Raw genomic sequence first — 14,532 nt, forward strand, 5'->3', positions numbered from 1 at the left:
CTACCACTGGGGAATTGCTTGTAGCTCTAGAGGGTGGTGGCCCCTTAACTGTATGGACTTCCTGGTTTCTTTGTACTTAGACACTCCTCACATGCTGTTCCTGGGTGTGACAGGAGTGCCTCTTCTGGAGTCCGTCTATCGGTGACTCTGCCCTCCTGTGATGGGCCAACTGCCTGCCTTCTCGCCTGCCATGCCTTGATCTTAATTAATTAATGGATGTTAATTGGTGGGAAGCTGACCATTTATTGCCCTGGTGCCAGGGGGCGCTATCTGTGGCTCATTTTCCTCCCCTACACCGCAGCCCAAGCCTCGCGGATGATACTGATGTGGTTTGATCTGGGCCTTCTTACAATTTGGCCCTCCCCTTGTCCTCCCTGGGCTTTCCACAGCGCTGTCTCGCTCTGTCTCGCTTCCCCCTCCCCTCTGGGGCTTCTCGTGGTCCTCGCTCTCTGGGGCTTCTCACTGTCCTTGCTCTCTGGGGCTTTTCACTGTCCCCTCTCTGGGGCTGGGGTTCCCACACTGCTGTGGGTCCCCTATGAGGCCTCCTCCATCCCCCATTAGCCTCATGCAAACTGCCGGTACAACAGCAAACACAAAACACAAGCCCCTGGGCTATAACAAAATCCAAGCCACCCGGCTAAAACATCATTCGGCTAAACATCCTTCAGTCCCTACTGGGGGATACTCTGCCCCTTAACAGCATCAGAAGCTGGTCGAGCAGTCAGGCCTCTCCCCTTCGCTTGTCTGGCAGAGCTCCCTTCCCCCTTGGTTGCCAGTGGGGAACTGCTCTCCTGGCCTCAGGCCTAGGATTTATGTGGGAGCCAGGCCCTGCCCCTTCCAGTCAGCTGACCAGGCGCAGGTGCGGCCAATTCCCTCCTTAACCGGTTTCCCCGGCAACCGACACCTGGGTTCCTGCCTCTGCTCTGAGAGTAGCAGGCACCTTAGTGTCCTGCTACATACCTTCCCCCCTTAAGGCCCTCACTCACCTGGGTGGGTTCTCACATTTGCAGGTACCGCCTTGGTCCTGGGCTTCTCTCAGCCTATCTTCAGTCACCCGGTAACTCAGGAGGCGGAGGTTTTCAGGCACCTCCTACTTGCCTTTTCCTCCAGGTTGCACCATGTGGGATTTGCTGGGAGTTACCCTGCCACAGGTAATCCCCCCATAATAGCCAGCCTTGTTAGGGTGCCACTTAGGTTTGTTTTTTCTCTACGCTTTTAAATGACCATGCAAATGGCCCCATGCATGGCATATTCTTCTGACTGAGATGGCAGGCGCATTACTGTATTTGTTGGGAGTCCGGTTCTCTGCCACCTCTCTGTCCTTCTCTGTTCATCATTTGTAAGGTCGTGAACTTCCTTCTCCTGTTACCCGACCGGCTGGCCCTGACTGGAAGGTTCCAGACTTAGAGGGGTCACCCTGCCTCTTAGTACCAGTGTTAGGGTTCCTTGTTACACCCCCCCCTCTCTTCTCTCTTGTCTGGGATCCCTCTGCTTCTTCTAGCCCCTCTTCTTCCTCATATTGCCTTGAAAAGAAATTAGCATTTATATTCTGAGTTCCAGGGCAATGCTCTACCTCAAAGCAATATGGTTGCAGACTAAGGGCCCATCTCATCAGTTTTGCGTTGTCCGTTTTCATGCTCTGCAACCAGCGTAGGGGCATGTGAACGGTGATCAGCATGAATCGCCGACCTAACAAATAATACCAGAGGGTTTCAATAGCCCACTTAATCGCCAAACACTCCTTCTCTATCATGGCGTAACTCTGCTTCTGTGGGTTTAATTTCCTACTTATATAGGCTATAGGGCGCTCTTCTCCTTCTCTCTGAACCAGTACTGCTCTGATGGCCACTATTGATGCATCAGTCTGCACCAGGAAAGGTTTATTAAAATCCGGAGTATATAGGAGTGGTTGTAAGCATAGTGCATCCTTCACCGCTCGGAATGCCTTTTCCGCCTCTGGTGTCCATCTCACTTTGGTTGGAGCCCCTGCTTTTATCATCTCCGTCAAAGGTACTACTAAATCCACAAAGTGAGGTACAAACCTTCTATAATAACTGGCTAGCCCCCAAAAAGCCCTCACTTGTTTTTCAGTATGCAGTGCTTGATATCTTCGCAATGCCTCCACCTTGCTCAACAATGGTCTCACCTTTCCGCTTCCTACTAGGAACCCCAGGTATTGCGTTTCTTTTTTTCTTATTGTACTTTTCTTTGGATTGGCTGTCAGCCTAGCCCTTCTCAAATCTTGCACTACTGCTCTCACTGCGGTGAGGTGTTCAGCCCAGCTCTCAGTGTATATAATAATATCATCAGTGTACACCATCGCGTAACCCGCATGGGGAGCCAAAACTCTGTTCATTAACCATTGAAACATCGCCGCGGCTCCATGTAACCTGAACGGCATGTCTTGGAACTGGAAGAGACCCCACGGAGTGGCGAATGCTGTCTTTTCTTGATCTTCAGGCACTACTGGGACCTGCCAGTAATCTTTTGTCAGGTCTAAAGTGGAAATGTAGCGAGCTTGCCCGATGTTTTCCACTAGTTCGTCCACTCTCGGCATCGGATAGGCATCAAACTTAGCTACAGCGTTCACCTTCTGGAAATCGATACAGAGATGGATTTTTCCATCGGGCTTAGGTACTGCTACGATGGGGCTCTGCCAGTCGCTGTGGGAATTGCATATGATACTTTTCTCTATCTTCATTGCAATCTCTGCTTTTATTTGGCTTTGAAGTTGCTGGGGAATCCGCCTCCAGTTCTCACAGACCACTTGGCCCGGAGGAGTCTTTATCCGGTGTACCACACCCCGAGCTTCCCCAGGAGTTCCCTGGAACATATCTCTATACCCCCTGACTAGCTCAGCAGCCTGTCTTCTCTGTTCTTCCGACAGTCGCGGGGCCAGTTCTACGTCGCTCAGTCCACCTCCCTCTGTCAACACAGGTCCCAATTCTAATTCCTCGGGGTGCGGGGCTAAGTACATACCCTCCCAGTCTTCCTGCTTCTTTAACATATTAACATGGTATACCTGCTTCTTTTTCTGCTTATTTGTCTGATACACCCCGTAGTCCACGGGCCCTGCTTGGCGTGTGACTTCATAAAGTCCCTGCCACCAGGCAAGTAACTTACTGTCCGGCAACAGAACCAACACGCGGTCTCCCATGTCAAACTTTCTTTCCTGGGCACCTCGGTTATAATGCTTCACTTGTCGCTGCTGGGCTTCTCTGAGATTTCCTAAAACCTCGTTCTGAGCTGCTCCTGGGCGTTCCCACAGTGGATCAAGTATTGAATCACATTCTGGTCCTTACTCTGCTGTTCTTCCCAACTCTCTTTAATCAGATCCAGGATTCCCCTTGGTTCCCGGCCGTATAATAATTCAAAGGGTGAAAACCCAGTTGAGGCCTGGGGTGCCTCTCTTACCGCAAACAACAAAGGTGGTATCATTTTATCCCAATTCTGAGGAATCTCGACCACAAACTTATTTAGCATCTGTTTCAGTGTCCGATTAAAACGTTCCATGAGCCCGTCCGTTTGGGGATGATACACAGCTGTCTTCGGGTGTTTAATCTCACTCCCTCAAACACGCGTGATGTAAAATGTGTTCCCTGATCAGTCAGTAGTTCTCTCGGGAGTCCTACTCAGGAGAATATCTTCAGAAGTTCGTTTGCCACTTTTGGACACTGTCCGCATCGGCATGGCTTCCGGGTACCTGGTTGCATAATCCAATAAAACTAGTATATAGTGGTTTCCAGTGCTACTTCAGGGAAGTGACCCCATGATGTCCACCTCCACCCTCTCAAAGGGAACCACTACCAGAGGCATCAGAATTAAAGGAGCCTTTGGGGGATGCCTTGGGTTTGCTTTTTGGCACATGGGACATGAAGTGCAATACCTCGTCACTCCCCGCACCAGTCCTGGCCAAAAAAATCTTGCCCAAATATGGGCTTCAGTTTTGTCCTGGCCCAGATGTCCACCCATAGGGAGCTCATGAGCTACTTTCAATAAGGCCCGTCGATGCTGCCGAGGTACTAATAACTGTATGACCTCCCCTTCTTCCGGCTTCCCTTGCTCAATTCAGTATAGGAGGTCGTTTCTTACCTTGAACCTCAGGGTTGTCTTCATCAGCTCTGGTCTTAATACCTCACTGTTTCATTGGGCTAGGTGTTCCTGCAGTGCATACCGAAAGTCTGCCTCCCGACTCTGCTCCAACTGGAAATGTTCATCCTCCCACAAATGTGTGACACCCACCCCTTGTTCAGCCTCTTACTCTGGAAGAGATTGTTTGGTTTCACCTGCGAATCCCTCAGCAGTCTCCTTTTGCCCCACACCAGCTATCACTTTTAACAACTCAGGCCAGTCACCGCCCAGTACTATTGGGTAGGGTAAATGCTCAGTGATTTCAACTAGCATCTGGTGGGTCTTATTACTTACTTGTAGGGTGACCCTCACCCTGTCAATTTCGAGAGAGTCTCCGCACCAACATAGCACCATCACGCAATCGGCTATTTCCCTCTCCCTTGCCGGCAACACGTCGCTCCGCACCATAGTCTGCAATGACCCCGAGTCCAGCATAGCCAATACCCTTTTTCCCTCTATTGTCACCTCCGCCAAAATTGCGGGTGGCCCGTCTCCCACCTCGGAGTCAACTCCGGCTCCGCAGCCACACATTCCTACCCGAACCGTTGGTCAGGGGCAGATGCTTCTGATCACGTTGGTTAACAGTGCCTGTTGTCTTGTGGCTTGATCCAGTAGGCCTTGTACTGTTTGATGCAGCTGATCCAAAACTTGTTGCCATGACTGTGGGTCCGGCATTAGCGTCTGTTCTCGTTTCTCTCTCCCCATGGACCTAAAGGTTCTTTTCTTCATACAGGCAAACCAGTGTCCTATGATGCATACTGCCGTATAAAATTTTCCCAGCCAATGCACCATTGTGACAGAAGTGCCTCTTCTGGAGTCCGTCTATCAGTGACTCCACCCTCCTGTGATGGGCCAACCTCCCACCTTCTCTCCTGCCACGCCTTGATCTTAATTAATTAATGGATGTTAATTAGCAGGAAGCTGACCATTTAATGCCCCGGTGCCAGGGGGCACTATCTGCGGCTCCTTTTCCTCCCCTACACCACAGCCCAAACCTTGCAGATGATACTGATGTGGTTTGATGTGGGCCTTCTTACAATTTGGCCCTCCCCTTGTCCTCCCTGGGCTTTCCACAGCGCTGTCTCGCTGCCCTCTCCCCTCTGGGGCTTCTCGCTGTCCCTGCTCTCTGGGGCTTCTCACTGCCCCCTCTCTGGGGCTGGGGTTCCCACGCTGCTGTGGGTCCCCTGTGAGGCCTCCTCCATCCCTTATTAGCCTCAGCCAAACCACCAGTACAACAGCAAACACAAAACACAAGCCCCTGGGCTATAACAAAATCCAAGCCACCCGGCTAAAACATCATTCGGCTAAACATCCTTCAGTCCCTACCGGGGGATACTCTGCCCCTTAACAGCATCAGAAGCTGGTCAAGCAGTCAGGCATCTCCCCTTCGCTTGGCAGAGCTCCCTTCCCCCTTGGTTGCCAGTGGGGAACTGCTCTCCTGGCCTCAGGCCTAGGATTTATGTGGGAGCCAGGCCCTGCCCCTGCCGGTCAGTTGACCAAGCGCAGGTGCAGCCAATTCCCTCCTTAACCGTTTGCCCCGGCAACTGGCACCTGGGTTCCTGCCTCTGCTCTGAGAGTAGCAGGCACCTTAGTGTCCTGCTGCACTGGGTCAGCTGTCTAGCTGTTGGAACAGTAAATTGGTCCCCAATATGTGCCAGTGCACTACTTGCCTTTCCTTTGAGAACATGTCATGTAAAGCAGTAGGGACCAGCCTTTCTGACAGGAGCCCCACCAGGTTAACTTCATACCCTCTCCAAGTGCCACTCTGATCCCCTTCCCTTGCCTGATCTGAACCCTTTCAAGGCAGGCCACATCCTTAAAGTGCGGTGCCCAGACCTGGATGCAGTACTCCAATTGAGGCCGGACCAATGTCGCATAGAGGGGAAGTATCCCCTCTTTGGACCGGCTTGAGATGCATCTTTGGATGTAAGTCAAGGTGCGGTTGGCTTTACTGGCTGCGATCTGGCATTGGCGGCTCATGTTCATCTTGGAGTCAATAATGACTCCAAGATCCCTTTCCGCCTCTGTGCTCTCAAGGGGGGAGCTCCCCAGCTTGTATGTATACTGTGGATTCCTTCTCCCCAGGTGCAGCACCCTGTGTTTATAGACATTGAAGCCCATCCTATTACCATCCGCCCACTTCTGTAGTCTGTCTAAATCTAATTGCAGCCTCTCTCTCCCTTTGAGCTTGTCTACCTCTCCCCACATCTTGGTGTCATCGGCAAACTTGGACAACATGTGTTCCACCCCCTTGTCCAAGTCACTTATGAAGATGTTGAATAGTGTAGGCCCCAGGACCGAGCCCTGGGGAACCCCACTATTCACATCCCGCCAGGTCGAGTACGACCTATCCACCACCACTCTCTGGGTGTGCTCCATCAGCCGATTTCTGACCCATCCAACTGTGTAGGCATCAATGCCACAGTTACTCAATTTATTAATGAGAATGGGGTGAGAGACAGTGTCAAAGGCCAGAAAGACTACATCCATGGCGACACCATCATCCAGGGATTTCATTACCTGGTCATAAAAGGCCATCAGGTTGGTCTGGCAGGACCTGCCTTTGATGAACCCATGTTGATTTCCCCTGGGCATGATCTCCCCTGCTGGCCCCTCACAGATGTGATTCTTGATGTGATCCATGATCCTTGATCTTCTTTGCTACCTCCTTGAACTGCCACATGCTGCACACAGAGGCAGCCCTGCTACCCAGGGCACTCAAGTGCTCAGTTATGCCTTTGATTTCAGAGGGTTGTAGTTTATGACCAAAGTGAAATGGTTCACTAGAAGTAATAATGAAAGAACTCACTGGCCTACATGACAGCTAAAAACTGTTCCATGCTTCCTGTCAAAGAAGCTGGTTTTTGCTGTGATAGAGGCACAGGATCTCCTGGAGTTTCACCTCTAATAGTACAAGTGTTCACTTTGCCTAATAGGCAACTGAGGCTCTTCATCTACAGTTTCAAAGTATGATTTACTATCCATGAGCTCTCACTTATGTACAGATGCTTGTTTTGTATGCAGTGTTCAAGTCCCTTATAATAAATTATTCAGATGGAAAATACAGTCTCATTATAAATATGAAATCAGTTCCATTTAAAAATGTTCATACTTTTTAATTTTGAAATTCCTGAAATGCCCATATCAGAGCCTGTAGGTACAGCTACATAAATTATAAGAAAATTAAAGCATACTAACCTGACAGTATTAACTGATGAACATGGAACAACCTACACAAGAAAAAATCATGTTAACCCTGCCTCAGGCACCCCATAGGCAGAAAAAGTTGGGGTATGTGAAGCTTTGAAGTTCAACACATTTGTGTTTTATCAGAGTAGCAGGAGAACAAATCCCAGAGTCTCAGCCGCCAACAGAGAACACCTGGTCTGCACTTTGCACCCTCAGGATCGTGGGCTTTCAGAGAGAGCACTCTTGCTTCTCCCAACTGTTAGGGTGGAGTCCTGTTAGGGTGGAGAGGTATCCTCTAGGAAAATGAAGATTATAATTATTATTTCCTCAAAGCCTGTTTTGAATTGAAACTGGAACCACATCTTTATGGTACTGGTTTTCAGCCTGTGGTCTGCAGACCCCTGGGGGTCTGCAAAATATGTCTAAGGGGTCCATGAAAGATTACTATGATCAATCAAAAGATTACTATGATCAATCACAATTCACCAGGGGTCCACACTTCTATTTGAATTTTTTTAGGGGTCGACAAATGAAAAAAGGTTGAAAACCACTGCTCTATGGTATACTGTAGTCTAAGCAAGCAGACCCACATTGTATGAGTTTTTAAGCATAGTGTTATGTAAAGCACTCCAAAGTCCTCCCTGGTGGTGGTAAAGGCTTAGATAACACTGGGGAAGGCCACATCTAAGAGTAAAGGTCACAATTATTTTGCCAAGCATAGACAAAAATAGTGTTCTTGGCAACATGTGATCACTTTGAATTTAAGACTGCCCAAGGATTGTAAACCAGCTGAGTGATGGACTGATTTAGGAGGCAGCCTTCATTGACAAAGGGCTTACTGAGGCTGTGATGGAATTGAATGTTGCCCTACACTTGATCAGTAAATCACCCTTCCTAGACAGTCTCCTAGGTGACTTTAAGGGAGTGCAAAATTCATTCCCTGTGAAAGGATCTACAGCCCTGGCCCTTTAAAATTCTCCTTGGCTTGCCAAGGAGTGTCTGGGGAAACACAACCTGCCAATTTTCCTAGTCACAGGCAAAGAATAACTGTAATGATAAAGGATGAGCAGTTGTAGCTACTAACTGTTTTAAGGCCAAAGGAACAGAACCAGACTTAATACAAAAGGTGATTTTCTTTTCTGAAATAGCTGCAAAATATGTTCCAAACTGCAAATGCCATTAATTATTTCTCTGTTGTTCATTGCATCTGCCTGCTGCTCCTCGGACTCGGCAGAGAATCCTTCTAGTTGGTCCTAAATGCTGCTTGCTGCTTTTGTCCCTGAGTCATTAATTCTGCCCTCTGTTCTTCATTGTAGGCATGAAATTCTGCCACTTGGCCCCAGATGCTGGCTGCTCTTTTTCAACTTGATTCCATGATCATTTCTCATTTGTGCTGCTTTTGCATCGAAGTTACTGCTCCTGGCTAGGGATTCTCGAGGGGAGGAAGGGGTGGGAGGTACATTTTTGTATTATTTTAGAACGTGGAATATTTGCTTGGGGTTCCAGTTGTAAGAGATTTTGGCTCTCAGTCCTTAATTTCTTTCATAGTTTCATAGTTTTCCTTCCTTCTCTTTCCCCTTTCCCCTGAGCTGGTTTCACCTGATTTTTTATCTCCAAATGGTCTGCTCAGTCCTGTGCGTTTGGTTTGGGATGTTATTTGGCACTTATCCTTGATTCCTAGTAATGTACAGTATATTTGAATATCTGGATGTACACATGTTTTTTCCCACCTCCTTCTCTCGACCACTCAACAGATCGTGTTTTTAGTGAAACAGTGACACAATGCTTTGCCTGTTCTCCATGTGCCTGAGTATGCACAACACGTCCATGCTGGCCCCCAACAAAAGGAAAACAACATTACCACCATTTTCTTTCTCTGCCTCAGAGGTGATTATATCTCCCAGCGTGCCCCTTACATGTTGTATTGCTTGCTTTTTTCAACAGTGTGTATAATAGAATAGTGTTGGCAGCCCTTGCTAACTGTATGGAACAAGACTTCAAAACTAAATAGTGCTGTAAACACCATTAGAAACAATACATCTTTTGTAAAAGGAAAAAAGCCCAAACCTGTGATTATACAATTTATTTATGGTTAGCAAATTTAAATAATTTTCAGACTATTTGCATTAGATGTCTGTTTTCATACAGTGATATTTGTTTTGTCATTAATAATGGCTTGTAGAAAGTGACAACGATTTTGAATTGAATAGTAAAGCTGCAATTTAGGAGAGAATAGAAGTTTCATTTTACTACTGTAACTAGCAACAACAGAACTGTTTATCAATGCCTAATGGAAGTGCAGTGCATTCAGACAGTATCTTGAGCAAAGATGTGGCATCTGAGTTGCATAATATTTGATTTCATTAACCACATCAAAGCAAAATTTGTAGTTCTGTGTTCTGAGTAGCCTTTTCTCTTTTTTGCATGCGTGTCAATTTTGGTATGAACTGTAATTTGGCAAACCAGAATTAGCAGGTCAAGCAATATCTTCTTTTCTAAAATTATTGTGGTCTAAAAATGTTTTTATTGAAGCCCCTCAGATCTAAGGTTTCAGATTATGCTAATGTTTGTTTTTATAATGCTAAAAAGAACAGATGCCTAGGCCTGTGCAGTTGGGTTTCATTTTGTTCTTTGAACATTATTACAAAACTTGGAAGTCACTCCTATTAGCTCTCCAAACATACAATAGTCCTAATGCAGTTGCTTCCTCTGTACATCCTGGGCAAGCCAGAGAGAGCCACAGCCTCTTTGCACCCTTTAATTTCCATTGGGTGCACAAATTTTCCCAAAGTGTTCCTCTTGCTAGTCACACCTGCCTACTCAACTAGTCAGGTGCACTGGGGTAAGCAGTTTGCAGTGCTTAAATACAATCCCTCTCTCAGCCCCCTGTCTCGGTGCACTCTACTTCCTGCCCCAGACTCTCATTTTGGGCCACTGTATTGCCCAGTAGGAGTTCAGCTCACCAAAAGAGTTGCATTTATTTCTCTGGTACACAGATAGCACTGATATGTTTGCAAGTTTTGTGTAAGAAAACAGTTTTTTTCTATACAAAACAGTCAATGCAACCATTCAGGCTTTTATTTTAGATTGAGAAAAATAACTACAGTAATTGTTTTAATTTTGTATTGTGCTGAGTGCCCTCAACTCCTAAATTTAATGAGAAATTAAAGTTCTCACTATATTGAAGGGACAGTCGTATACAGTATAAAACTGTCCGTAGGTGCACAGGTATCTCCCTGTAACTACATTACTTGTATTAATACTGAACTCAGCTTCTGAATTTAAGGAGCAAGGCCACAAAGTTTACCAGGGTGGCTGGCACATTCAGCTCACTCGCCTTCTTATTGCTCTTGCCTCATAAATTTTATATTCCAGCTAGCACATACAAGTTTAAAATGGGATGGGTCTCTTCTGTTCTGATTTAGTGGGAAGCCGTTTTGTCTCAGAACTGAGTAGTTTGTTTCTAAATCTGTTCTTTGTTTGAGCACTTTGATGTATAACATTATTCAAAAGTTAGTATTTGTGTCATTAATAGGTTAAGGAATGTTGCAAGGCTGGGATAATGCCTTTGAATGTAATGTACAGTAATGTGCAGCATATTTTCTTACATGAGCTCCATTAATTCCTTCTGTCAAAGAAACTACCACCTGGAAAGAATTGGAAAGTAATTTGTCATAGCTACGATGCAACATAAATCAGGGTACTGGTTTAAATATCAAACTGGACATATCTAGAGTTGGCTTGGAAAGTGATTCCAGTACAATTTTTGCTAAGCCAGTAATATTGTAAAATTAAAGCAGCCACAATATATGTTTTATTTAACAAAAGCAGTCTGTTTATCTGCTGTTACCCTCCACTGCTAAGAACATGTGACTGGTTCAAAGATTATTTGAAAATAATTTGAAACTCTCTTCTGTTTTTAGAGAAAAAGGACCAAATTTATTGCCTGTGATTTCCTGACTGAGTGGTTATACAAGTAAGTTAATCATGGGTCTGAATTTCAAATACTCATAGTGATTCGGTAACATCAATTCACAAATAGAACAGCAACAACTGAGATGAGCTTGTGTTGTTTTCCTTTTTTATTATCAGTCAAAACACAAAGAGGAAAGATGAACCATTCACAGAATTCTTCTCTATCCCATTTGTGAAGGACTGGCTAAAAGACCAGTAAGTATTGTGCAGTACTCAAATAGGATGTATCCTTTTTCATATTCCTCTTCTCCCTCTAATTATTCCAAAAAGAAGTAATAGAGCTTAAATGTGTTTAATTTGTCCCCTTTAAATACTCTTTCCTATTCAGGCATAACAAAGGCCTCTGTGATGCTTGCTGACTTGGTTGTCCATAAGGTATTTTGTGCCAGGATCATTTGTACAGAAATTGGTTTGGGACTGCTAAACACTTCATTATTCTGAAGTGGAGGCCATTTCAAATTGTCTGCTGGTGTATTATGAATATCCTTATACTAATGAACAAATAACCCTGCTTTTAGGCACTACTTGGTGATACGATAACAGGGAGCTCTTTCAGGCTACATAGTCAGAAATTGCTTGCCTAACCTATGACCAATTTATTGAAAAATCCCTGCATACAGTTCATAATTTTGTGCCCGAGAGGTAACACTTTCAGCTTTGGGGGTGAAACAGAGACTTTGTCACTTTCCAGCTTTCTATATTTTCTCCTCAGGTTTGAGCTGTATTATAGTTTTAGAAGACTCTCTTTTGCTAGGTTGTATGAGTTTTGTTGTAGTGCTTTCAAAGAGAATAAAAGGAAGCAGCAGCCCACTTTGAAAGAGTAAAGAAGTTCCACTGGCCAGACTTGCAAGACAGTCCCTCTGCAGGCACCTTTAATGAAGAGGCCTGGTTTGTTGCTAGTGAAACCTCCTTAATGTGGAACATTTTTGACAATATGTCCAGTGTATTAATGGAAGGTGAGCTTTCTTGACATTTTTTTCTTATGGTTGGACTTGGAAATACCTAGACTCGAGTCACTGTTTCAGAGAGTGAAGAGCTTCATAGTATTCATAGACCTTTGGAGACAGCTTGGTGGTAGAGGAGTGGACAGCTACAACAGTACAGCAAGTTTGCCATGTCAATGTGCCTTAAATCTGTCATGGATGAACCTCTAATATGCTGCACCATATTAGCACTGTTTGGTGTTTGCAAAAAGTAAGCCAAGAGATTTCAAATAGGAATCTGCTACGTCAAAAAACATTCTCACCCTCTGTGGTTTTTCTGAGTTCTTTGCAACAGAATAATTACTCTTGATTTTTCTGTGCCCAAAATATGGGTCTAAAAAGTTAAGCACTGGCACTTTTTGAGGAGTGCCTTGAATCTAATGTGCGGGGGGAGGGGAAGGAGGGGAGTGGCTTAAGTCTAAAAAGGTTGAGAAAAACTGATTTAGTAGTTAGGAAGTTTCATTCTCCTTGTCCATTAGCTGTTTGTTCTCTGCCAACAATATTGCCAATGAAAGCTGCGGTTTATATGATTCAATTATAATGTTGACTGTTTATATATCCTGGATACAGCATTAGAGATGTAAACAGACTATGATTTTCATTTTACTTTTAATTTTTAGCCACATCATAGACCTGCAGTTTTTAGTTTTGGATTTTTTGAATTGCAGTTCATTATCAAAGTCTAGAAACTTTAAAAAATTTTAACAAATCTTGATATCAAAATTAACAATTTCTATCTAATAGGACAGAAAAGCAAGGAAACTTAAGGTGAAAATTAAAATAGCCCACATATAAGCATAGTAAACATCCAAACTCTCCTTAGTAAGATGTCTCAAATAACATTAGATTCACAGAATTAACATCGTGTGTGTGTGTGTGTGTGTGTGTGTGGGTATGTAAATTTTAATTTTTATATTTTGACAGTCTAGTTATATATTTTAACTTCTATCTATCATTTTCATATCATCACACTAAGTAGAAATAAAATTATTTTATAAAGAAGAAATACAACAATTCCCATCAGAATAGTACAATAAGTTATAAAGATTAGAGGTTCACCAATACGTCAGTCCAATATCAGAACAGTACTGATATAAAGAAAATTTGCTGTATCAGAAATCAGCCCAATAATTTGGCCGATAAAGAACCATGCTGCGCACAGCGGCAGCACTCAGGCAGCGAGGAGCAGAGCTGGCAGTTTGGAGAGCTGCGTGCAGCTGGTAGGTCCATTGTGGTGGAAGGGGAAGGGGCATGGGGAGGGCAGATCAACGCCCCCTCTGCAGTGATGAAGGTAGGGGGCAGGGGTAGGAGCTGCCCAGCCGGGATAGGGCAGGTACGGGACAAAGCTGTGGCTCATGGGGGAGTGGAACCTGCCACTGCTTGGACCCTGGGGGGGGGGGGGGGGGGGACGACACATGCCCCCCAGATCTGTGTGAGGCAGGGTGGGCAGGTAGGTTGTAGCTGTGAGCTGGAGCTGAGGCTGCGTGGAGCTCTTCTTGGTGGGGGCTGGGCTTGGAATGGGTGCCAGTGGCACTGGGAGGGGGCTGCAACCATCCAAAATTTCACCATAGCCTGGCTCCCAGAGCCACACCACTGTGTGCCCGCCTGGTGCAGCCTCGGCTTGTCCTGGTGCCTGGGTGGAGGCAGGGCATTGAGCCGGGGCTGCTCCAGGCAGCGCTGGGAGTGGGGCTACAGTGAGATTTGGGGTGGCTGCAGCCTCCTCCCAGCACTGCTGGTGCCCACTCCAAGCCCAGGCCCCACCAAGAAGAGCCCTGCACAGCCCCAGCTTCAGCCTCCAGCTGCAGCCTGCCTGCCCCACCCCGCGCAGATCCAGGGGGCACATGTCCCCACCCACCCTCCTGGGATGCAAGCAGTGGTGGGAGCTGCCCTCCGACGAGCCGCAGCTTTGTTCCACACCAGCAGTGCCTACCCCTGCCCCCTTCCTCACTGAGGGGGGCACTGATCTGCCCCCTCACACCCCTTCCCTCCCCTCTCCCCTTCCACCACAACAGACTTACCAGCTGGAGGCAGCTGTATTGGAAATCAGATTGGTATTAGCCAATATGCCTCCTTAAATATTGGCTATCAGTATTGGCCTTCAAAATCTCTATCGGTGCACCCCTAATAAAAATCTGAGGGTACCCCCACAAAAGATTTGTATATTAATCATATGTCCTTTCTGTGACCTCAGCTTTCTTTTCATCCATCCCATTATTCATATGAAGTCATAAACCAGGGATCAATGTTTTCCACT

At 46.0% G+C, this 14,532-nt stretch overlaps 1 protein-coding gene across 1 annotated transcript in view; it reads left to right on the forward strand.

Moving 5' to 3' along the window:
* Positions 1-14,532, forward strand: part of IQCK (IQ motif containing K) — a 98,662-nt gene that overhangs the window by 27,663 nt on the left and 56,467 nt on the right. Inside the window, exons 5-6 of the mRNA XM_025206995.1 lie at positions 11,244-11,296; positions 11,413-11,490. Of these exons, the coding sequence (XP_025062780.1) occupies positions 11,244-11,296; positions 11,413-11,490 (131 nt within the window). The remainder of the gene's footprint in view (positions 1-11,243; positions 11,297-11,412; positions 11,491-14,532) is intronic.

The sequence above is a fragment of the Alligator sinensis genome, unplaced genomic scaffold (genome assembly GCF_000455745.1).
Source record: "Alligator sinensis unplaced genomic scaffold, ASM45574v1 scaffold330_1, whole genome shotgun sequence".
Classification (NCBI taxonomy): domain Eukaryota; kingdom Metazoa; phylum Chordata; order Crocodylia; family Alligatoridae; genus Alligator; species Alligator sinensis.